We start from the raw sequence: 25,518 nt of genomic DNA, 5'->3' as shown, positions 1-25,518 counted from the left end.
AGCTGGTATTGTTGTGAGAGGCTGTGTTTGGCTCCAGTGATTTTTTTTAACTTTCAACACTTTTGCCCATTTCACAATGGGTGATTTACAAGCACACCTGCCCACACCATGCTGAATGTTTAGCAGTTTTTGACCAAAAATGGTATTTTGGTCCACCTTGCCTCACCCTCCCTGTTCACCCCATCTTGCCCCAGATGACTTCTTTTTTGTTTCTCCGGAATGAAAAAAGTCCTCAAAAGGAAACAGTTTGCAGATATGGAAGAGGTGAAACAAAAAACGGCAGAAGCGCTAAAAAGCATCAAAATCAATGAGTTCAAACTGTTTTGAGCTGTGGGAAAAAAGTCTCGATAAGTGTATTGCATCGAGTGGAGAGTACATTGAAGGTGACTGAAGTTTAAACATGTAAGAATAAATACACAATTTTAAATAAATTCTGGGGTTTTCTGAATCCCCCCTCTATATACACCTTATTATTATGGAGCGCTAAGTTGTGTCTAGCGCTATTTAAACACATTAATTTACTTCTCAGAATGACTCTGTGGGGAAGGTACTTAATATAATGTACATTTTAGATTTGAAGTGAAGGTCTGAGAGAGTGAGAATTCATTAAGTGTCAAAAAAAAACTAAAAAAAAGGTTTTGCCCAGCAAAAGGCAGCTTCCTCTAAGACACCCAGACCAAAAAGTCCGCTGGGGGCTAACACTGCGGGAGCAAACCAAATGACAACCCCCGCCCTGGGGGATAACAGGTCTGACTCCAACCCCGGACCTCCGCTTCAAGTCGGGCTCAGGGGAGGAGCAGACCTGCGGTGCCTTTTATCATTCTCAGGCTCCTGCAGAAGGGGGCAACTCCTTCCTGGTCCGATTTACTGCAAACCACCTGCCGAGTTGCTGCGGGACAGCTCACCTACCTAGGAGAAACACGCCCCTGTTCAAGAGCTGGGGACCGCCCGAGAGCTCAAAATCCCGCCCCGCTCATCTCGCCCCGCCCACCTCGGTCAACGGTCCACCTCGGTCAACGGTCTCTCCGCTGTTCGCCCCGCCCTCCCGCCTAAATCCCACCTCCTTGTAGCGTGGATCTGCCTCTTCAGCGGCAGAACTTAGAGCACCCTCAGGGCCGCATCATTAGGCCCGCCCCTTCCTTAGGTCTGGAGCGCCGAACGCATTGAACGCAGCCAATGGGTAGTGTGGCGGCAGCACCGCGGGAGGTTCGATTGACCCGGCCTGGCGGGACCGGAGAGCCCCAGCGGCTGTTAACGCGCGCTTTGGGAAGACGAAGGTTAAGCCGGAGTGCTGGGGCCGACTTCGTCTTTGGCCGTTTTTTTTTCCAGCTCTGCCTAGGGTTCTCCTTCCAAACTCGGGTCTTTTGATCGTCCTGCCTGGATCCCTGCTCGACCTCCCTTAGTCCGGGTCTGGCATCTTCGGCTCCAGACCTGGGAAATTCCCTTTTTCCTGGCTCGGACGCCTCTCTCTCCTCGGGCCTCAGGTTCTCATCCTAGCTTCTCTCCCCTGGCCTGTGGTTACCCCTTCTTTTACGCCCACCTGGGACCGTTATACCGACTCCACTCTGCCCAGCCTGGCACTCCATCCATCGTCCCCCGCATCACACTGGGATACTGGGATACTTCCTCTTGGCGTGCTCTCCGGCCTCAACTAACCGGCTACTCTGAAATTTGGGCCCCAACCCCAGTCCCTGGCGGAATTCCCTCTATCCAAGCTCCCTCTGTAATTAGCTGTACTCTAGCTAATATAGCAGCCCGCTTTCTGCTATGTCCTGGTTCAGAATTTTCAGCTGCTGGGTGCCTTTGACTTGTGGCTGATGGTTACTTGATATTTTATGCTCCTGGGTCTAGCTAGGATGGTAAGTGTGGCTTAGAGGAGACTGGGTAGTCTCTGCCTGGGTCTGATGGACTCAGGCTGCGAGATTCCTGCCGGTGCTCAGTTTCCATTTTCTTTCAGAGGAGGAGCTTAGCTCCTAGCCAGCTGGCCAAGAGAAAACCGGAAGGTAGACCCTCTGAGGATGAAGACTGGCAGCCTCGGGCAGTGGTGAGTACCCTGCCCTCCAGGGGATAGGAAAGGAAGGAGTGTTTGGGCAGAAAGGAGTCCTGGACTTAGTTTCTGGGGTTACAAACCTGGTCACTTCCAGGAGCCTCTTTCAGTAAACCTTTAATGAGTGCTTACTATTTGTCAGGCATTGAACAAGGTAAAATATTTGTCCTCAAGGTGCTCACTAGAAGCTAATAGAGACTCAGTTTTCCTGGTGGGAAGGGGTGTTCCAAAGCAAAGAAGCACATGGTGTTCTGGCCTTTGGCTGCCTTGGAAAAAAAGTACCCCCCCAACAGCAATTAGCAGGCTTCTCTTTTACTTTTTGTCCCCTTACCCAATGTCACAGAATAGTAGAGGGTACTGGGCTTACCTTAGAGTCCAGACCTCACTTAGGCTTGGATGGGAGGGGCGGTGCCTCTCCAGTCTCTGCTAATACTCAAATATAGTATGTTCAACTTTGAACTGGCCCTGTGCTCTGCTTCCTCCTGTGGGGCTTTCTGGGGCTAGCTGTGGGCAGGACCTGTGTAAACCCAAATCAACAGGACAGTGCAGCATTTACTTCAGAGAGAGTGGTTCAAGAAGCTAGGGCTTGGCTATTGGAACTTTGGAGGAAGAGATTACCTAAAGAAAGTCTAGAAGGCAGTTTTGGGCAGGGGTAGTATGTGAGTAAAAGCATGTAGAGCGAGGGAAGGGGCTTGGTGTTTCTATTTCAGGAGTGCCTTATTGGATCATTGAAGCTTCAAATACCTTGGCAAGCTGGTACAAGTGAGTTCTTCCCTGATGTCTCACTGGGCTTGCTCTGTAGTTGCACCGCTGGTGTACAGGGGCCTCTTCTACCTGTGAGGGAGGCACATTGATTGTCCCTTGCCTCTTATAGGGGTCTCAGACTTGAACTGGGGCAGCACTTGGTACAGTTCAGTCATAGATGATGCTGTCTGCTGCTGGTTGCTCCTGAAAATGTTTTTGGTGCTGGGATCCTTATTGCCATGATATGAGCTGACTGGAGAGTGGCCTCAGTGGCCTGGGAGTTGGGGGCAGCTATACTCTTGTCACTTCTTTGGGAAACTTAGGGAGGGAAGCAAACAGTTGCTCAATTATTCCTTGGAGTTTTCAGAGTAAAGATTTGGGGCAGCGTGACTCTGTGCTACTGGTGGACTTAGCCTTCATTCACCTCTTCCAGTGCCCCATCTCAGATTAGGCAAGTTCTTTAAACTTATTAAACTCCAATTTTCACCTGTTAAATAAGGATGCTGAATACTTAACATAGGATCACTGTGAAAATGATACATAGTAATATATGTGAAGAATTTTTAACACATTGCCTGGCATTTCATAAGCATTTTATTTTATCTTTTTGCATTGTTTCGTTGTATTTTCTTCTGTGACTATTTATCTCCCCTATAACCTCTTCCAACCCCACTGCGCCCACCCACCCCTGCCCCATTAAACATTTAGATCCACCACTGTGGTCTTCTAGACTTCTTTACATTTCCTATCACTTTCTCCTAGACTCCTAAGAAACGGAAATCTAGCAGTGAGACCCAGAGCCAGGATTGTTTCCGCTCACCTTTTCGGAAAGCTTTGACCCAGCTAACGAATCGACCACCCTGTCTGGACAGTAATCAACATGTAAGTCAGAACCACAACCTGCTGGTGCATGTACGTGCCCTGTTCTTTTGCTTAGGCTGGCTTCCACCCCTGAAGACTTGACAGTAGCCAGCAGACAGACTTTGGTGGGGACATTGGGCCTGCTCACACAGCTTCTGGGGACTTGAAAGAGGCCTGGTCTCTTTCCTTTGAGATGTGTGTGATTTGGAGTCCCCTTCTTTTCTAAGATCTTAGGTAGCTCAGATTCCTGAGGACATGAGGGTATAGGAGAGGGAGGGCTATTGCAGGGTATTTGAACTAGGATCCACTCCATCGCTGACTGTGCACAGGGCTTTAAGAAGTACCAGAATTCTACAGCTTTCACATGTTGCCTCTAGTGAAATCAACCTAATCATCACCAGGCAGGGTCTGTGCATTATCTCCTGTAAGTCTCATTTTTTTAAGATGAGGAAGCTGAGTCTTAGAGGGGTTAGCTTGTCCAGAATCACAGAGTAGTTCATCCGAACCTTTTTTCACCAAACTTTCTGAGGGACAATGATGTCGAGCTCTTGGAATTTAAGAGACTGGGGTGATAAAGATGGCTTTCAATAACCCCTTTCAACCGCACTTGAGTTTAAGTAATTGAGATGATTTTTGTAAAGCACCTGACTTTGGGGCTGGTTGCCAGGAGAACCAACCCACCAAAGAATGGCCAATGCATAATGAAGCATGCCTATATAATGCAACCTCCATAAAAACCCAAAACGGTGGGATTCAGAGAATTTCAGGTCCCAGAGCTTATGAGTTGATGAACAGAACTTCATCCATGTTCTGGGAAGTGGCACACCCCAAACTCCACAGATACAGCTCTTGTGCTCAGGGCCCTTCCAGACCTTGTGTTTCTTCATCTGGCTGTTCATTCGTATCCTTTAATGTCTTTCGAGATAAACCAGTAATCTAGTAAATAAACTTTCTGAGTTCTGTGAGCTGTTCTAGCAAATTAATCAAACCTAAGGAGGGAGTTGTGGGAACCCCCCAATATATAGCCTGTCCACAGAACCACAGGTCACAACCTGATCTTGGGATTGGCATTTGAAGTGGTGGGAGACAGTCTTATGAAGCCTTCATCTGTAGAATCTGATGCTTTCTCCATGTAGGTAACGTCAGAATTGAGTTAAATTGTATGAGACCCAGGTGGTGCCAAGAATTGCTTGATGTGTGGAGAACTCACACGTGTGGTGTCTGAAATGAAGTAGTGTAGGATTAAGAGTAGAGGGCACAACAGAAGTGTGTTTTTCCTTTACAGGAAAGTTTTGAAGGAAAAATGGGAATGTGTAATGGAGGTTATTTGTGCACTCAGCAAATATTTAGAAACATTTTTATATAATAGATAAATGCAAAATAATATATATAGCATGTAATATATAAAACACACCCACCATCCAGAACTAGAACATCATCAAAGTCATAATCCCTTTTCCCATCCCCAGAGGTAACCACTAACTTGAATTATGTTCATCTTCCCTTGCTTTGTGGTAGTTTTACCATATGTATATAATTCACTAAATTTAATTGTTTATTGAGCTGTAAAAAAAATGGTATGTATGTTACCAAAGTAAAGGGGTCTGCTTTTCTACGTGTATCAATGCCTGATAAGACGCGAACAGGAGCTTGCAGCAAAGTAAGGATTTTTTAGTTCAGGAAGTAGCCCATACCTGGAGTCACAGATAAGCCAGTGCCCAAAGACCTGGCTCCCAGTGGCTTCCAGGGGGTGGGTTATACAGGGGAGAATCATTAGTCATGGTGGCTAAGGGAGTGAGGGTTGTGGTCTCTAGCGACTGATCGGGGCTTGGGTAGGGCATAGTTAGTTGATCAGTGCATCTGGTTCTGATGTCAGCTTTGGCATCGATTTCCTGGTTTCCCTGCTTTTAGGGGCCTGGAGCTGAAACAACAGGCTTAGACGTTATCTCTAGTTTGTCTGAAACTCTATCTCTGTTTAGCAGACTAGAAGCCTTGTTCCTACGATTTGGTACTGATCAAGTTGTCCTGTGTACAATAAACTGTACGACATAAGTGCAGGTGTGGTGAGAGTGCAAAACAGGAGCCTAACGTCCGGAGGTGGGTGAACACCTCAGTCTGTGGGACATGCTGATTAGGTTGAGTCCCGAAGGATTTGAGGGTTCAGCCAGGTGAAGCAAGGGGGACATGATCTAGATGGAGGGAACAGCCTGTGTGAAAGCTGTGGAGGAAGGAGCCTGTCAGGGAGGGAGAATTTTCCTCCATCCTAGGTTCTGGCTGGACTTATAATCAAATAGTCATGAGACAGATGAGCAGGAGAAAAATTAAAGTTAACATGTGATAATATGTATACTTCATGCACACATGGGAGAGACCCAAGAAAGTGAAATAACTCATTATTTTGGCGAAAGCAATCACCTTAAATACCATCTTCAGCTAGAGACAAAAAATGATGGGGGTGGAATAAGTTATGAGAAAAGAACAGTGAGCAAGTATATGCAGATATAAGTCCAAGCCTTATCCATTGTTGGTGGAGGCAGGCCTGGTTCAATGATGGAGACATGCTTACAGATAGATTTCCCTTAGAAATGTACTTCTATTTGGTTTTCTGAGCTTCTCCCAAATCTGCTGTTTGTTAAAAATAACCACGCTAAAATAATTAGTATCCCAAAAGACACATTTTGAGGTGTCAAACTGTGCTTCCCTTCAGGCCCCAAAGCACAAGTGCGTCAGACTCATAAGAGTCATGTGCAGCCCTGGAAATGAGGTGTTTAGCCTAAGACACTGGCGGGGTGTCTGGGTTTGGAGGTGGCTGCAAATGTCGGTGTGGAGCCTAGGAGGGAGGTGCTGACTGGAACTGGACCTTGGGGTCATTAGCATATTGGTGATATTTAATATCTCCAAAGTGTATTGTAGTGTCCAGGTGAGTGTGCAGTCAGAAGACTAGGGCCAAGGGCCTAGTGGAAGAGCCGAGGGCCAAACCCTGTGGAACACTGCCTTTTGAGGTGGTTAGGCAAAGGAAAAAGAAAGCCCATTAAGGAACTGAGCATGAAGTCCCAGAGCAGGGGTGGGGAGTTCTAGTGGGAGAGTGGTGTCCATGGAAGTTGAAGGCAGAGAATATCTGAGAAGGAGTGGCCAGCTTTGTCTGGTAAGATAAGGCTAGTTAACATGTTTATTGGAATTAGGGTCATATAGGCTATTGGTGGTCTTGGTCAGTCATTTCAGAAGATGAAAAGAGCAGAATGGAAGATAAGGAAGGGGAGACAGACAACTCTAAGAAGTTTCAAGGGGAGGAGATAAGAGGTCAAAAGAATTTTTGTTTTATGAGATAGGCAGTTAAACCCTGGGTGGTGTGGCTCAGTGGAAGTGTTGCTGGTTCAATTCCCAGTCAGGGCACATGCCTGGGTTGTGGGCCAGGTCCCCAGTAGGGGGCTGTGAGAGGCAACCACACATTGATGTTTCTCTTCCTTTCTTTCTCCCTCCCTTCACTTCTCTCTAAAAATAAATAAATAAAATCTTTAAAAGTTTTTTTTTTGAAAAAAAAAAGGCAGTTAAGCATTTTTAAAATGCTGGTGAGAAGGAGAGTTTGAAATAAAGGAGAGATTAGGCAAAACTAGTAAGAGTGAATCTCTTTGGAAGAGGAAAGCTTTGACCTTGGTAGGGAGGAGGGATGTTCTCCCTGGTATATCAGAAGGAAAGGATGATATGAATTTTCAGTAACTAAATGAACAGAGTGAGAGCATACTCTCTCCTCTGCCTCTGCTAGAGTCCAGTGAGTATTACCAGAGCAGGTTCCCAGAGGCTGGCCATTGCAAGTCTCCCAGGCTGTGCCCTCAGGTGTTTTTGGCCAGTGGTGCTCACAGTCTCCTATGCTAGTTGCTCTAGCCTGTGGTTCTCCCCACAGAAACTGTGGCTCCCGGTTTTATTGACAGTCTTGCTTTTAGAATTTGGAGCGTAAATTCTTGGCTACTCGGAGCCTCAAATCTAGTCTCCTATATTAATAATCTTGAAGACAATATTTCAATTTTAGAATTGCAGGCAGAATTGACACCAAATTAGAAAGGAAACTTGAGTCCATTTCCTTCCTTTTACTTTCCTTTGACTTAAGATTACTTTTTAAAAAGACTTTATTTATATATTTATGTATTTAGAGGGAAAGGAGGGAGACAGGGAGAGAAGCATTGATTGGTTGCCTTTCACATGTACCTGCCTGGGGACCTGGCCTGCAAACCAGGCATGTGCCCTGACTGGGAATTGAATGGGTGATTTTTCAGTTTGTGGGACCACATGCCCAACCCACTGAGCCACACCAGTAAGAGTGAGGGTAGATTTTTTTGTTAGCATCCTTCATATATTAATTCCTCATTATTATTGCTCTTTGTAATTACAATAATCGTAGTAATTAAAAATAGTTAATAGCCCTGGCTGGTGTGGTTCAGTGGATTGAGCGCTGGCCTGCAAACCAAAGGTGGCTGGTTGAATTCCCAGTCAGAGCACATGCCTTGGCTGTGGTCCAGGTCCACAGTAGGGAGCATGTGAGAAGCAACCGATCAATGTATCTCTCACACATTGATGTTTCTGTCCCGCTTTCTCCCTTCCTTCCCCCTCTCTAAAAAGTAAATAAAATCTTTTTAAAAAAGTCAATAAAAGACTTTATTCATCTTCAAAGGAATATACAAATAAAAAATGAATTTGGGCCTATCTCTAACCCTGCCTTAGTCACATTATTTATTGGGGTAATGAAGTTCAGTTCTCTGACATTTCTTTTCTGTCTTCCAATAGATTATTAAATATAATCATTATATTTCTCCTATTTAAAGTACATTGAGTTTGTAGAAATTATAATGATCTGTATAGAAATGGTATGGAATAAAAAGGTAAAAAATTTAAGGGCAAGGCAGGCTTACTTTTTTCCTATTAAACTACCTTTTTGCCAGAAGGAATATTTTTTGTTACTTTTTCTACTAATGTGTTTTCATTAAAACTACCTTCAGGGCTTTTGCTCTTGTTTTCTCCTTGCTTTCTTGAGTTCCAGTCCTTGTTTTGTTGAGGTTCTCAGGCTATTGTAATTTCCCAGAGGGCTCAGGTCTGTGGGAGTTGTCAGAGGAAGCCCAGGAGCTGGTGCTCTGGACTCCCCTGCCTCCTCCTCTGCCCCAGCCCCATCGCTCAGTGCTGATGCCAGGCCCGGGTGATGGCACAGGGGCTTCTGGCAGACACTGCAGGGGAAGCAGCAAGGCCACCCTTCTCTAGGACCTACATATGTCTGCTTCCTGTCACCCTTTTCCCACTTTCTTTTTCTTGGTGATTGGCTTGCCCTCTCTCTATGTCCCCTTTATCATGTCGTTCCCTTTCTTGTACATTCCCGTGGCAAGAAGCTGCTGACTAGGCTGATCCACATGGCTGCTCTCAAACAGGTTAGATTAGGAGGCCACGTCGCCTGCCTCCTGGTTACAGGGAAGGGCCTTAGAATCAGGAAGGTCCTCCATCTGTCACAGCTGTGTGACATGGGAAAATGGTAATGACTCAGCCTAAATTTGTTCATCTGTAGACTGGGTATGTCAGTAATATATGGACTTCGTAGAGCTGTTGGTGCGGCTTAAATGGTGGTGTGACCACAAGGGGCCGAATGCTGCATCTGGTGTACATCGTTAGTCATCACTGTGGTCATTTTTACTGATGTTGTTAATGTTATCACTTTACTAATGCTAGTCCTGTTCCTCCTGCTCTTTGAGGGGCTGTTGAGTTCTCAAGGAGGCTGATGTGGGAATTAATTGCAATAGGCTGAACTGATACGACAAAAAAAGAAATGTGAGGTATGCGTGGGAAGATGTGGTCCAGTAGGATAGTGGTTGAATCCAAACATTGGAGTTCTTCATTAGTAATGGGGTTAGGTAGCTCTGTGGTACCTTCTTCTTAAGGTGTTACACCCTAAGGAATAAGATAGCTGTCCACAATGGCATGGTCTTTTGGAGCTAGTGGTTATGAGCCTTGTGGTTGACTGAGGCTAGACGCTGGCCACTGGTCCTCTGGTGTCCCTGGGTACTTGTAGAACCTCATGTAAAGCCATAAAGATGAGAGCTGTGTACAGACCTAATGTGGAGCACATCTCTTCATGTTCATGACATGTGCTCAAAATACACTGCTCTCCCTGTGTTGCAGTGCGTAAATAGACATCTTAGGCTGCATTTGTAGAAATAGTATCCTATAACATTGCCAAACATTCCTGAATCCCTGTTTCTTCTCTTTTCTTTTTAGGAAGCATTTATTCGAAGCATTTTGTCAAAGCCTTTCAAAATTCCCATTCCAAATTATCAAGGTAAAAATGGAAAGCTTACCTTACATTTCTTTTTTTTCCTCTTTTTGACTCAGCCATGTGAAAATGTGCCTGAATAATTAAAACCTCAGCTTTTGTACATACAAGCTTACCTTGGAATTGAAGGTGCCAGTTGAGTGGTGACTGTTATGGGGTGACTCCCCTGAGACCTCATGAGGGCTGTGTTTGATAGCTTCAACAAGGGCCACCAAGAATGACTGCCTGTCATCTGCTTGATGGGGATGTGCCAGTGCTTGGGAAGCTCCTGGTGAGCCAGGGCGAGGTTTCATTTAGTCCAAGTGAGTTCAGTGGCATCTTCTTTATGAGGTCAACTCTCTTGGAGGCATAGGTTCTTCAGAGTTTCCCCTCTACACAGAGCAGAGCTTTGTGCTAAAACTGGGGCTGGGAGGAAGGAGGCCAACTCTCAAGAGCTCTAAGTCTTGAAAAGGCCCTTTTAGGGATTTAGACCTTTCTAGGATTAACTTGAGATGAATAAGACCCAGCCCTTCAGAAAGTTTGTAGTTGAGTGGGGAAGTAAAATAGTAAGAACTCTGATCTGAGGCAGACTGCGATAATGGTCTGGTAGAGTTGCCCAAACTGGTTTTGGAGTGGTTTAGGGAGAGCTAGGTCACGTGGAAACTTAGGAAAGGTTACGTGAAGAACGGGCCTTGGAGCTGGGCCTGCTGGAGCTCCTCAGCTTAGAAGCTTACATAACAGATTGTTGGTTTCTAGGTCCTCTGGGCTCTCGGGCGTTGGGCCTCAAAAGGGCTGGGATCCGCCGGGCCCTCCATGACCCGCTGGAAGAAGGTGCCTTGGTTCTGTATGAGCCTCCCCCACTGAGCGCCCATGACCAGCTGAAGCTTGACAAGTATGTATATTGCTGTTTTCTTGCGCAGTTCTCTGTAGTTGTGCTGCAATCTGGGAGGGCAAAGAGCATTTTGGTGTGATGGATCCTTGGGACTGGCACATGTTTGTAGAGTGCCGTCATTGCTGCACCATCCAGAGAGTGCATGGGTGGGGGAGGGCAGTGCCTGGGAAAGAGCATGTGGACGTGTCCATTTGGTGGGAGTTTCTCATCCCTTCCTGCCAAGCTTGGGAGCTGGAAGGGTTGAGGTGATGACGTAGGAAACCCATCGCCCTGTCCTAAATTTCTCTGGAGCAAGAATTTACTGTGTTTGGTTACCAGGCCTAGCAGGGCCTTTCTCAGGCCGTTGCCTCTGTGGCTTCTGGATCAGCAATATATAACTTGCTGAGGGCATGCCCTTGCTCATGTCAGAGCTCCATATTTTCTTTGCCATGTTTTCTCAGGGAAAAACTCCCGGTCCATGTGGTCGTTGATCCTGTTCTCAGTAAGGTCTTGCGGCCTCATCAGAGAGAGGTAACTGATGGTCGGGGGTGGGGATGAGGTATGGGCCAGGGTCTGAGACTGGGAGGCTGCCACCTCTGGAGTAACAGCAGTGTGGTTGCCTGCATGGGCTGGGTGCTCTTCTTCCCCAGGGAGTGAAGTTCTTGTGGGAGTGTGTCACCAGTCGGCGCATCCCAGGCAGCCACGGCTGCATCATGGCTGATGAGATGGGCCTGGGCAAGACGCTGCAGTGTATCACCTTGATGTGGACGCTTTTGCGCCAGAGTCCAGAGTGCAAGCCAGAAATTGACAAGGCAGTTGTGGTGTCGCCCTCCAGCCTGGTGAAGAACTGGTACAATGAAGTTGGCAAATGGCTTGGAGGGAGGATTCAACCGCTAGCCATTGATGGAGGCTCTAAGAACGAGATAGATCAAAAGCTGGGTATGGATCCTTAACAAAGATGGCTGTACTCCTCTCCATAACCTACTCCTTATGTGTGTGCTCACTGATGGCCAGGGTTGAGGGCAATGAGAGGTGGCAGAGAAGAGAACTTCCGTGGAAAATAATTGAAGTAGTTATTCCCAAGCTAAATTAAAGAACTATCAAACCTCTTTTCTTTTTAAAGATTTTATTTATTTTCAGAGAGGGGGAAAAGGAGGGAGAAAGAGAGGGAGAGACATTGATGTGTGAGAGAAACATCAGTCAGTTGCCTCTTGCATGCCCTGAACCTGGGACCTGGCCTGCAACCCAAGCATGTGCCCTGACAGGGAATCGAATTGGTGACCTTTTGGTTTGCAGGCCGGCGTTCAATCCAATGAGCCACACCAGCCAGGGCCAAATCTTTTTTTCTTTAAGATATTCTAAAATTTGTTCCTTGATGCCTTTTCTGTCTTAGAAGGATTCATGAACCAGCATGGAGCCAGAGTGCCTTCTCCTATTCTCATCATCTCCTATGAGACATTCCGCCTTCACGTTGGAGTCCTCCAGAAAGGGAGTATTGGGCTGGTCATATGTGACGAGGTACTTGACTGTCAAAGGTCTGGGTGGTAGGAGAAAGACTCTCCTCACTGAGAATTGTCATCCCTGGTCTGTGTCAGTCACTGGGGAATGCTGAGTACAGCGCAGGCTGCTTTGGAGGAGGCAAGTGGGAGGAGAGCCCATGAGGTCAATCTGCCAAAAGAAGGAGTAAACAATGTTTAGAACTCCATTTTCCACTAATGGCCAGAGGCTGGATCCTCTACACAAGACATTGCTACCATTAGGGATGCCACACTGTGCCCAGGCCTAAGTGAGAACTAATTTCCTTTCAGGGACACAGGCTCAAGAACTCTGAGAATCAGACTTACCAGGCCCTGGACAGCTTGAACACCAGCCGGCGGGTGCTCATCTCGGGGACTCCCATCCAGAATGATCTCCTCGAGTATTTCAGCTTGGTACATTTTGTTAATTCAGGCCTCCTAGGTAAGAATCCAGCTCTGTTGGCTACATTAGAGGGAGCCTTACCTGCAACTCTAGCTGAGGAAAGAAAGGAGAGAATGTTAGCTGTACTTGTAGGAAGACTTTTCTCATCAGGGAGAGCCATTGGGAGACCTTGGCTCTGCCAAGCAACTCAGCAAGGTCCACTCTGGCCTTACTTGAAAAAATTTTTACTTTTAAATTACAGTTGCCATCCAATATTATTTTTTAATTTTTCAAAAGATTTTATTTATTTTTAGAGAGAGGGGAAGGGAAGAAGAAAGAGGGGGAAAGAAACAATGATGTGTGAGAGAAACATCCATCAACCGTTTCTCACATACCCCCCAACCCGGGACCTGGCCTGCAACCCAGGCATGTGCCTGCCCTGACTAGGAATCCAACCGGTGATCTTTTTTTTTTTTTTTAATNACTTTTCTCATCAGGGAGAGCCATTGGGAGACCTTGGCTCTGCCAAGCAACTCAGCAAGGTCCACTCTGGCCTTACTTGAAAAAATTTTTACTTTTAAATTACAGTTGCCATCCAATATTATTTTTTAATTTTTCAAAAGATTTTATTTATTTTTAGAGAGAGGGGAAGGGAAGAAGAAAGAGGGGGAGAGAAACAATGATGTGTGAGAGAAACATCCATCAACCGCTTCTCACATACCCCCCAACCCGGGACCTGGCCTGCAACCCAGGCATGTGCCTGCCCTGACTAGGAATCCAACCGGTGATCTTTTTTTTTTTTTTAATTTTTATTTATTTATCTTTAGAAGGGAAGGGAAGGAGAGAGAGAGAGAAATATCAATGTATGGTTGCTTCTTGTGCATCCCCGGCTGGGAACTGGCCCCTGCTGGGAACTGGCTTGCAACCCAGGCATGTCCCCTGACGGGGCCAACCGGTGATCTTAGTGTCTAGACCATCCAGCCCACTGAGACACACTTGTCAGGTCATAATAGTTTTTAATATTACCTTCAAGTATAAAACATAGTGGTGAGACAATTAAATAATTCCCAAAATGATTCCCCCCAATAATTCAAGTACCCACCTGGCAACATACATAGTTAGTACAATATTACTGACTATATTCTCTGTGTTGAACTTTACATCCCATAAGTATTTTTTAACTACTAATTTATACTTCTTTAATCCCTTCATCTTTTTCACTCAGTCTTGTATCCCTTCCTCCCCTCTGGCAACTATCAGTTTGTTCTCTGCGTCCGTGAGTCTGTTTCTGTTTTGTTTTTTGTTTATTTCTTTAGATTTCACTTCATCTATGGATTTGTCTTTCTCAGTCCGCCTTGTTTTAATTAGCATAGTATCCTCTAGGTCCATCCATGTTGTCACAAACAGTAAGATTTTATTCTTTTTTAAAAAATATATTTTATTGATTATGCCATTACGGTTGTTCTCATTCCCCTCTTCATTCCCCTCCCCCCCATTTCCCCCCTTTAGTTTATGTCCACGTGTCTCAAGTTCTTTAGATTCTATATTTCCCACACTATTCTTGCCCTCCCCCTTGTCTATTTTCTACCTACCGTCTATGCTACTTATTTTCTGTACCTTCTCCCCCCTTCTCCTCCTCCCACTCTCCTGTGGCTAACCCTCCATGTGATCTTCATTTCTATGGTTCTGCTCCTGATCTAGCTGTCCTCTTAGTTTGCTTTTGTTTTAGGTGTGGTTGTTAATAACTGTGAGTTTGCTGTCCTTTCACTGTTAATATTTTTTATCTCCTTTTTCCTAGATAAGTCCCTTTAACATTTCATATAATAAGGGCTTGGTGATGATGAACTCCTTGAATTTGATCTTATCTGAGAAGCACTTTATCTGCCTTTCCATTCTAAATAAAAGCTTTGCTAGATAGAGCAGTCTTGATGGTCTTTGGATTTCATGACTTGGAATACTTCTTTCCAGCCCCTTCTTGCCTGGAAGGTCTCTTTTGAGAAATCCGCTGACAGTCTGATGGGAACTCCTTTGTGGGTGACTGTCCCCTTATCTCTTGCTGCTTCTAGGATTCTCTCCTTCATTTTAATCTTGGCTGATGTAATTATGATGTGCCTTGGAGTGTTCCTTCTTGGGTCCAACTTCTTTGGGACTCTCTGAGCTTCCTGGATTTCCTGGAAGTCTATTTCCTTTGCCAGACTGGGGAAGTTCTCCTTTATTATTTGTTCAAATAAGTTTTCCACTCATGGCTGTTCCTCTTCCCCTTCTGGTACCCCTATAATTCAGATGTTGGAGTGTTTAAAGATATCCTGGAGGTTCCTAAGCCTCTCCTCATTTTTTTGAATTCTTGTTTCTTCATTCTTTTCTGGTTGGATGTTTCTTTTTTCCTCCTGGTCCACTCCCTTGATTTGAGTCCCAGTTTCCTTTCCATCACTATTGGTTCCCTGTGCATTTCCCTTCATTTCAATTAGTTTAGCCTTCATATGTTCCTCTAATTTGTGACTAAAATCAACCAGTTCTGTGAGCATCCTGATCACCAGTGTTTTGAACTGTGCATCTAATAGTTTGGCTATTTCTTGTTCGCTTAGAGTTATGGGCTCTGGGGCTTTGAGTTCTTCTTGAGCCATGTGTTTGGTCTGTTCGCACCTGTTACGTATGAGGAGCAGAGCCCTAGGTGTTCACCAGGGCGGGGCAACTCAGTCGTTGGGTTGTGATGCTGTATGTGGGGACGGGGTCAGAGAGGGGCAGGCTGTCCCCTCTGCTGCTTCTCTCTGCTGCTTCCCGCCGCTGGGGCCTGGGTGGTCTGTCTCATTGCACGCTCCTTCGCTGGTTTATCTGCATGCAAATATGTAACCTTGGTCAGCCAGCCGTCTTGCGCACTCACTGGGTCTTCCTGTTGCCACCCCACGCCTAGGATCTGCCAGCCGCCACCTGTGTGGCTGGGTTGGTCTGGTCGATTTTTCCTGTGCAACCTTGCTCCTCCAGCTGCCGGCTCCGCCCCTCTTACTGGTCTGGCTGAATGGTTCGTTGTTGTCGGACTTTCGTATAGTTCAACTTTCTGTGTTTTGGCTGCATTTTTGTTGCTGAAACTTTGTTGACTTTAAACTTGGTTGTGCAAGGAGGCACAGTGTTTTCACCTACGCCTCCATCTTGGCTGAAGTCTCAGATTTTATTCTTTTTTTACAGCCAAGTAATAATCCATTGTGTATATATACCACTGCTTTTTTATCCATTTGTCTGTTGATGGGCCCTTAGGTTGCTTCCATATCTTGTCTATTGTAGATAAGCTGCAGTGCACATAGGGGTGCATATGTCTTTCCAAATTAGTTTTTTTGGTTTCTTTGGATATATACACAGAAGTGGAATTGCTGGGTTATAAGGGATTTCCGTTTTTAGTTTTTTGAGGAACCTCCATACTGTTTCCCATGGAAGCTGCACCAATATGCATTCCCACCAACTGTGCACAAGGGTTCCTTTTTCTTCATATCTTTGCCAACACTCATTGTTGATTTATTGATGATAGCCATTCTGATATCTGAGGTGTGAGGTGATATCTCATCATGGTATTAATTTGCATTTCTTTGGTGACTAATGATGTTGAGCATTTTTTCATGTGTCTGTGGGCCATCTGAATGATCCTCTTTGGAAAAGTGTCTTTTCAGGTCCTATACTTAGTTTTTTAATTTTCCAAGTAGGTTTTTTTTTTACTTCCTTGGTTAAACGTATTCCTAGGTGTTTTGTTTGTTTGTTTGTTTGTTTTTGTGCAGTTGTAAATGGGATTATTTTCTTAGTTTATTTTTCTGGTTCTTCATTACTGATATATAAAAATGCAACCAGTTTCTAAATATTTATTTTGTTTCCTGCTACTTAGAATTCATTTATTAGTTCTTAGAGGATTTTTTTGGTAGACCCCTTAGGGTTTCCTATATATAGTATTATGTCATCTGCAAATAATGAGAGTTTTACTCCCTGCTTTCCAATTTGGATGCCTTTTATTTCTTCCTTTTGTCTGGTTGCTGTGGCTAGGATTTCCACACTCTGGCCATGTTTCCACTGCAGAGGTGGCAAGCTGTATAAATCTAGGACATGGTGTCACTGTGAGCTGTGGATGAAAATACTGTACTTCCTCCAGACATTTTTGCTCATCACATCCTAGCTGCCTCACAAGAGCATTGACCTCAGAGCAGACTGCACTGGGCAGTTTCTTTCTTTTTTAAATAATTTTTTAGTGTCCAATTAAGTGGCATTAGGTGGCTTTAATGAATATGTCTGTTCTACTGTTGATAGACAATTGTTTTGTTTTTTTCTCTTTAAGATTTTATTTATTTTTAGGGAAGGGTTAGGAGAAAGAGAGGGAGAAAAACATCAGTTGGTTGCTTGTTGCATGTCCCCAACTGAGACCTGGCCCACAACTCAGCTCTGTGCCCTGACCAGGGATTGAACCAGCCGCTTGATTTGCAGGACAATACCCAACCCACTGAGCCACACTGGCCAGACCAGTTTATTATTCTTTTGAATAATGATACTATGTATGTCTTTACCTAGGCATAGTATGCATTTCTCTGTCCTCAAAGTGTGGAATTGCTGGGTCATATGTTATTGCATGCTTTCAGCTCTGTAATCACATTCCAAAGTGGTTATACCAGCAGAGTATGAGAATTCCAGTGTCTCTACATCAGGGGTCAGCAGTTGTTTCCTGAAACAGCTAGAGGCTCACAGGCCAAACTGTCTTTGTCACAACTACTCAGCTCTGCTAATGGGGCATGGCTGTGTTCTAATAAAACTCTATTTATATTTTTAAAGATTTGATTGATGTATTTTTAGAGAAATGGGAAGGGAGGGAGAAAGAGACAGAGAGAAACATCAGTGTGTGAGAGAAACACACTGGGGGCATTTGGTTGCCTCTCGCACGCCCCCAGCTGGGGACCCAGCCCGCAACCCAGGCAGGTGCCCTGAGTGGGAATGGAACTGGCAACCCTTTGGTTCAAAGGTCATCACTCAATCCACTGAGCCACACCAGCCAGGGTAATAAAAACTTTATTTACAGAAATAGTTGGCTTGCCCATGGCTGTAGTTTGTTGACCATGGCTCTATATCATCACCAATATTTATCTTTAAATTTTTTAAAAAGATTTTAGTCATTTTATTGTTGTTTAGTGATAGCTCATTGTACTTGCCTAATGTTGAATAAAGTTGATTGGCATTTAATATGGTCTTTTGTGAGGTGCCTGATCTTTTTATTTCTGGCCAAAATAAAACCCTATACCCATTCAGCAGTCACCCCCTATTTCCCCTTTATCCTTAAGCCCTGGAAACCTCTAATCTGCTTTCTATCTCAATGACTTTGTCTATTCAGGATATTTTATAACAGTGGAATCCTATCATATGTGACCTTCTGTTTTCAGCTTCTTAGCATACAGTTTTCAAGGTTCATCTACACTTTAACATGAACTTCATGGCACTGATACATGCTGCTTCATCTCTTATAAGCAGCATATAGGTGGGCTCTTTAAAAAAATCCAGGCTGACAATTGGATTGTCTATTTATTGGATTATTCTGTCCATTTATAGTTAATGTAACTAGTTATATATTTGGATTTTAATCTACCATCTCACTATTTGGCCTTTTCAGTTCTCCATGCTTTGGTAGCTCTCTGATTCATTCAAATAAATTGCCTGTAATTTGTTCAGCTTTGTTGGCCTTGGCAGGAAGGTTGGTCTATAACAAAGTGGTCTGCCATTACTGGCAGTGGGAAAATCATTCTTTTCTATACTCTCTAATTTTCCTTTCTCTCCTGTGTTTAGGAACTGTGCATGAGTTCAAGAAGCATTTTGAGTTGCCCATTTTGAAGGGTAGAGATGCAGCTGCCAGTGAGGCAGATCGGCAGCTGGGGGAGGAGCGACTGCGGGAGCTCACCAGCATTGTGAATAGGTAACAGCAGGGCGGGGTTAGAAGGCAGCAGCTTTCTTTGGGTTCCCCCAACTGAGCTTATCAGAATTGCCAGCTAAGCCATCTAAGGCTGATCTTTTGGGGCCTTGGCCTGTGAGGCCTGGGATTCTAGGAAGGGAGTGGGATCTGTGCCTTGACTATAGCCACTAATGAATGAAGGGTTCTTGCAGGCCAAGTCCCTGTTTTCTTCCTGGCCTGGGCCCTGTGGTCTGGTTTTGGGTTGCTTAGCAACCTGCTAAGGAAGCTCTTTTCTGACACCGTTGGACTTTCTGAGCAAAATATTCGTTGGAGGGTTGTTAATATTTCAGAAGCTTCCTGTCATTTGATCTTAGACCTAAAGAACCAGGCTTCCCTTCCCAGGCTTCACAGTCTTCTTGGACAGGTAGGAGCATATCTGATGGATGTGGATCCCAGGCTGAAAGTGCTTTTTTCATGGGAGCCACGTAGCCAGGAGGGTAGGTGCATTCTGAACTCCTCTGTTATAGGTACATATGAGATACACTTAATGATTTACATCCTCAAGAGCCCTGCCCTTCCCAATTGCCACCTCTGACTCTCAGTTTTGTTTGTTTTTTTAAAATTATTATTTATTGATGAGAGAAACATCTATTTGTTGTTCCACTTATTCATGCATTCATTGGTTGATTCTTGTATGAGCCCTGACCAGGGATCAAACCTGCAACTTTGGTTTATTAGGACAGCACTAACCAACTGAGCTACCTGGCCAGGGCCTGCTCACTCTCAGTTTTAGATGGCAGGAAGGAGAGTCAGTGTGTCAGGAGCTGCTGCTTAGGTTCCTGATTACTGTTCTTCCTGGTCTGCCAGGAGTTATGGGCTTAATTTCATTGACTCTTGGGCCATGTGACAATAGGCATTCAGGCAAATGCAGAATCTCCCCTAAGGACTTAGTGATTTAGAGTTTGCTTTCCCAGCCAGAGCACCAGGTTCAATGGGAGACCTTGGCTTCTTCTTGAGGACCAGCTAACCTTTTGAAAGGGAAGAGAAAGAGTTGTCAGTCAAAGCTAGACTCTTTAAAAGGGTGTCTGTTTTTATGACTGAGATGCCGACATAGATATCTTTGCCATAAGGCTGATGTGTCTCTGATATTTGATACTACAAGAGTCAGTCTTGGTCCTTTGGGTGGTAGCTTTTATTCTAGTAGTTTGCATGGCTGTTCCAATGGCCCCTTACCTTTTTATACTGTTCTCTCCAGGTGTCTGATACGGAGGACATCTGACATTCTTTCTAAATATCTGCCTGTGAAGATCGAGCAGGTGGTTTGTTGTAGGTATGGAACTCAACTTAGGGGTATAGTATAAGTAAAAGCCCAGCTCTCGAGTTGTCCTTAGAGGGCCAGAGTGTGGTTCAGCGCTTCCTACTGACCCACCTGCCTTTTTTTCAGGCTGACACCCCTTCAGACTGAATTATACCAGAGGTTTCTGAGGCAGGCCAAGCCAGCAGAAGAGTTGCATGAGGGCAAGATGAGTGTATCTTCCCTTTCTTCCATCACCTCATTAAAGAAGCTTTGTAATCGTGAGTTGTGTCCATGCTCTGAGGTCCTCTGTGAGAGTGAACAAGAAAGGGTAGGCTCCTGCAGGTGATCCAGCCACCTTTACAAATACTTGTCCAGAGTCCTCATAGGGGCCACATGTGATTCCAGCCCTCCCCAAGACATGAGCTCTGCATTGTGTACTCTGTAAACTCCAGACCCTTTGCTTTGAAAAATTTAGCCTGTCCTCTGTGTAGCCCATCCTTGATGCTTGGGGTATATATAGCACTATGTGTGTACTAAGTGTGTTCGTGCATACATGTGCATATAAAATGTTGGACAGGTGAAAAAATAACAAACTTTAATGTCTCTGGTATAGCTCCCTTCTTGTTGGGAGAACACCCTAGTGAGCAAGATTGTCCATTTATGGTCCCAGAAGGCACTGACTACACACTGGAATTTGAGACCAAGTAAATCTGGTACTGAAGAAGGTCTTTCGGGTAGGCTTCTAGAGGGTGTTCAAATGAGCATTGAAGTGTAAACTTTCTAAAGCAATGTAGCTGGCATTTTGGTTTTAATTTTTTCCCCTAGATCCAGCTCTGATCTATGATAAGTGTATACAAGAGGAGGATGGCTTTGAAGGTGCCTTGGACATATTCCCCCCTCATTATAGCTCGAAGGCTCTAGAGCCCCAGCTGTCAGGTAGGACCTTTCCTGTCAGTTTTTTGGTTTCTGTGGGAGGAGGGGTGGGAAACCATCTCTTTGTTCTAGACCTACCTTGACTCAAGGCAGGATATCAAGAGTAAGAGTTGTGGGTCATTGGGATGACCTGCTGAGGGCTAATAGTTGCTGATCTCCCCAGGTAAGATGCTGGTCCTTGATTACATCCTGGCGGTGACCCGAAGCCGCAGCAGTGACAAAGTAGTGTTGGTGTCCAATTATACCCAAACATTGGACCTCTTTGAGAAACTCTGCCGGGCTCGAAGGTATGGACAAGCTTAACTAGGCTGTCAAAGGGGTGCCTTTCTACTGTTCCCCTAGGAAAAGTAGGTGTTCTGATTGGTGAATGTGGCTGCAGGAGGGACTTTTCCTTATGACGTTCTGGTCCTAGTTTCATCACCAAGCAGAAGAGCCCCTGGTCTCTCAGGTGCTCCCATAGGACAGAATCCTGGCTCCTAGCTCCTGCCTCTCCCTTTGGGAATGTGGAGCCTTAGGCTGTGAGTGAATAGTCTCAAGCATGGTTAGTTCACTCCCTTCAGTAGCTCTGGCTCCAAAGAACTCTGCATTCTTCTTAGGTTTTGATATTTGGATTTCCCTTTAGGTACTTGTATGTCCGCTTGGATGGCACCATGTCCATTAAGAAGCGAGCCAAGGTTGTGGAGCGTTTCAACAGTCCATCGGTAAATGCACAGCTTGTCCCCACACCTCTAATGTAGTGACACAGAATTAGGGGTTGAAAGAGAAGATATAAGAGGGCTCTGTCCTAGGGTTTTCCTGGATTTTTTTTTTCATGTGGATGTGGCAGGGTTAGGCTTGGTGATGTCTGAGCTGGAACCTGACTTAGTGGTCTAGGAGGTTGGGTGGTGGGCAAACTGGTGGTCCTCGTAATTAGTTTGAATACAGAGTACTAATGTGTAAGACAGAACTGTTTGCTGGGCCGAGTAGGATTCCAGTTCAAGCTGAAAAACGTTCTTTTTCTCCTGCTCCTCTCTTTCCAGAGCCCTGACTTTGTCTTCATGCTGAGCAGCAAAGCTGGGGGCTGTGGCCTCAATCTCATTGGGGCTAACCGACTAGTCATGTTTGACCCTGACTGGAACCCAGCTAATGATGAACAAGCCATGGCTCGGGTCTGGCGTGATGGTCAAAAGAAGACCTGCTATATCTATCGCCTGCTGTCTGTAAGGATGGAGTTGTGATCAGAGTGGGGGTGGGTCATGGAACAAGACCTTCAAGACCAACCTGGGTTGCTTTTCAGTGTCTCTCTTTGGCCCCTCTCCCTCTAGCAGTTGCCAAGGGCTTAGCCTGGAGCCTTTTATTCTTCTGTTCTCTGCACCCCATTCCCTGAAACCTTTCTTACAATGCCCTCTGGATACCTGTTTATTAGTTAACAAACTCCCCTGTAGCCCCATCCCTTTCACAGGACACCTGCTTTCCCTCATACCTGATTTCTGCTCTCCCACATGGCTTTGTGGTCTTATACTTTGTGTCCCATGGTGCTGAGGAGTGGTGTTGGCATTTTCCAAGTTCTCCATGATCACGCAGATCATCCATCCTATAGTTCCTCTTTTGCAGCTTATGCTGACTGACTTGGTACCCTCTTTTCCTGTCTACAGTAATCTACCTCCTGCTGTTTTCCTAACTCATGGATTACTTTGGACACCAGCTCATTCTTCTTTCTTCCCCAAATCCACTGTCATGCTAGTGGACTTCAAGGACCATGCAGTTATTCAGCACTCTGGCCTTCATGTTTCCTTGACCTCTCCCTATTTTAATTACTCCTGAGGCTACACTGTGGAACTTTAACAGTACCAGAACTTTACATAGCACCCAAAGCTTTGATAGCTGTCATTGGTAATAGCCATCACTTCTTTTGCCCATCCAGCTTTCTTATACCTCCTATATCTGCTTCAACCTAACGTCCCTAGTACTCTGTCCCCAGTGCCCAAATCTAGCTAGACTACCTTTTCTCTTCAGCCTGATCCTTAATGTGTGTCCTTTCAGTTACTCCTTCCCTAATACCTACTTCACCTGGATCATTACAGCTGTTCTCAGCTTCTAAACCAGATAAATTTGCATTTACAGATTGGTACTACCACAAATTCAGGTTCACTATTTTGGGCTGGGCCATATCTCCTTTCCTTCAACAGATACTTCAACCCTTCAACACTGCCCTCAAGTTTCCTTGCTAACCCTGTTTCTTATTCTTCTGCAGAGACTTGTCCTCTTGCTTCACAGAAAAAAAAAAAAAAAAAAACCACCAAAAAACTGTAGGCTACCAGGCTTGAATTCTCTCTGCCCACTTCTTGTCTTCTGTGAATCTCTACACCTGTTCTTCCCATCTCAGGAAGATCATGCCCTTCCTCTCTGGGATTCCAGCTCTGCTCTAGAACACTTTCCATCCTTTCTTTTCTTAATTAATTTCTCCTTTATTCTCTGAAGTCTACAAACATACTCAAATAGCTCTTGCCTTAAAAACAAAACAATTTCTCAATGCTGTCTTACTGTAGCCACTACCTTGGGTTACTTTCCGTTCACTGTCAAATTTTCCCAAAGCCTACAGATTAACTTTACCTCATCTTCTACTCACTCATCACACTATTTATGCTATTGAACCTGCTTTTAAATGTACTATTATTGGCTTTCTAATTGTCAAAACAAGAGGCTCTTGATTTTTTCTTCTTTGTATATCTGACACTATTCACTACTAATCTTAAAATTCTTTTCTCTTTGGAAACTCCACTCTGGTTTTCCTACCTTTGTGATTGTTTATTATAGTGACACGCCTCTAATGAAATTTTTAGCTCATATATCTATCACCTTCTGTACATTTCCTTCCACCTGAGCACTTAGATACATCATGACAAAAACATACTTCCCTTATGAACTTTGTCATTTAATGGCTCCACTATCTACCCAACCCAAAATTTGTAGGATAATCATCCCACTAGACAATGTTCTGATTACCATTGATTTTACTTTCTTTTTTTGGGTAAGATTTTATTTATTCATCTTTAGAGGGGAAGGGAAGGGGAGAGTGGGAGAAATATCAGTGTATGGTTGCCTCTCATGCATCCCACGCTGGGAACTGGCCTGCAACCCAGGCGTGTGCCCTGACTGGGAATTAAACCGCGATCCTTTGGTTCACAGGCCCACACTCAGTCCACTGAGCTACACTAGCCAGGGCTCGATTTTACTTTCTTGGTATTTCCTTAATCTAACCTTCCTCTCCATGCCATGCTAAGTCACCATAATCTCTCACTTGGATACTGCAGCATCTTCCTAATTCTTTATCTTTGATCTTATCCTAACCCATTTTTCACATACCGCTTCCAGAATCAGTTATCCAAAAATTCTGAATTTGCATTTTATCGTTTCTAGGAAAAGGTCAAACTCTTTAGCCTGGCATCCAAGCTTCTCCATTATGGCCTCTGCTGACTTTCTCAGTTCCAACTCTTACTGCGTACTTCCACTGTCCTATAGATAGGCTGAACTCAGACCCCCACTAGGTCAGACTTATTCCTGTGTTTCTCTGGTGGGAATGCCTTCCCTTCTCCCTTTCCTTATAAATGATTGACTCATTTTTCTAAGATTCAACTTAAGGGCCATCTTTACTTTCATTTTTTTCAACACTATTCCATTCTACCACCCCTCTTGCGGGCTCCTGGGTACTCTATACAGAAATCTATTATACAAATTAGCTTAAGTGTGTGTCTGTTCCACTAGTCTGGAAGTTCAAGAATAGGGATATTTGATTCTTCTTTATATCCTCGTGTTAGCACAGCATCTAATAACATGGGATACCCAAATAATAGTTACTGAGACTTGGGCTTGGTGTGGAAGTCTGATGAAGCTGCTATAGACAAACTTCAGCTTACTCTAAAGGGATTTAGCCAGGCTGTAAAAATATCATTGGTACAGAAAATATCCTGGGTGGGTAGACATGCACAAGTCATGTTCCCAAGAGACAAACTGGGTAATGGGCCCAGCTGAGCAGAGGTATTGCTGCAGGATTCTTCCTTTTCATTTCTCTCTTCTCTTGATGGCTATAGTTTCAATCCCTGGGTTTTCCAGCCCCCTAGGTGTGGGTATGACTTAGCCCTGCTTCCCTGGCTCCTGCCATCTTCTCCCAGGCAGGAACCATCGAGGAGAAGATCTTTCAGCGTCAGAGCCACAAGAAGGCACTGAGTAGCTGTGTGGTAGATGAGGAACAGGATGTGGAGCGGCACTTCTCTCTGGGCGAGTTGAAGGAGCTGTTTACCCTGGATGAAGCTAGCCTCAGTGACACACATGACAGGTAGGTGAAGTACCCATGCTAGCCATCATCAGTGAACTCCCTGCACAGCATGGAGATGGGGTGATGTATAGTGACCACAGCTTTGTCCCCTGCCCCCAGGTTGCGCTGCTGCCGCTGTGTCAACAACCACCAGGTCAGACCACCCCCTGATGGTTCTGACTGCACCTCAGACTTGGCTCAATGGAACCACAGTACTGATAAGCGGGGGCTCAGGGATGAGGTACTCCAGGCTGCCTGGGATGCTGCCTCCACTACCATCACCTTCGTCTTCCACCAGCGTTCCCATGAGGAGCAACGGGGCCTCTGCTGATACCCAGTTAGTTTGGGTGTAGCTGTTAAGAGGAAGGAGACAGGAAAAGG

The 25,518-nt window shown here is 45.0% G+C and overlaps 1 protein-coding gene across 1 annotated transcript; it reads left to right on the top strand.

Moving 5' to 3' along the window:
* Positions 1–1,220: 1,220 nt before the first annotated feature.
* RAD54L (RAD54 like) lies at positions 1,221–25,491 on the top strand. The gene is made up of 18 exons (XM_037039472.1): positions 1,221–1,859; positions 1,958–2,044; positions 3,554–3,673; positions 9,905–9,965; positions 10,695–10,830; positions 11,271–11,340; positions 11,460–11,748; positions 12,203–12,327; positions 12,618–12,768; positions 18,511–18,637; positions 19,869–19,943; positions 20,058–20,188; positions 20,736–20,846; positions 21,007–21,130; positions 21,466–21,544; positions 21,863–22,042; positions 24,995–25,158; positions 25,258–25,491. The coding sequence occupies exons 1-18, from the start codon at positions 1,836–1,838 to the stop codon at positions 25,466–25,468; spliced, it is 2,265 nt and encodes a 754-aa protein (XP_036895367.1). The 5' UTR covers positions 1,221–1,835; the 3' UTR covers positions 25,469–25,491.
* Positions 25,492–25,518: the final 27 nt, after the last annotated feature.

This window comes from Sturnira hondurensis, unplaced genomic scaffold (genome assembly GCF_014824575.4).
Source record: "Sturnira hondurensis isolate 20B ecotype Veracruz unplaced genomic scaffold, ASM1482457v3 Scaffold0025376, whole genome shotgun sequence".
Taxonomy (NCBI): Eukaryota; Metazoa; Chordata; class Mammalia; order Chiroptera; family Phyllostomidae; genus Sturnira; species Sturnira hondurensis.
This window is presented reverse-complemented; position numbering and strand designations above follow the sequence as displayed.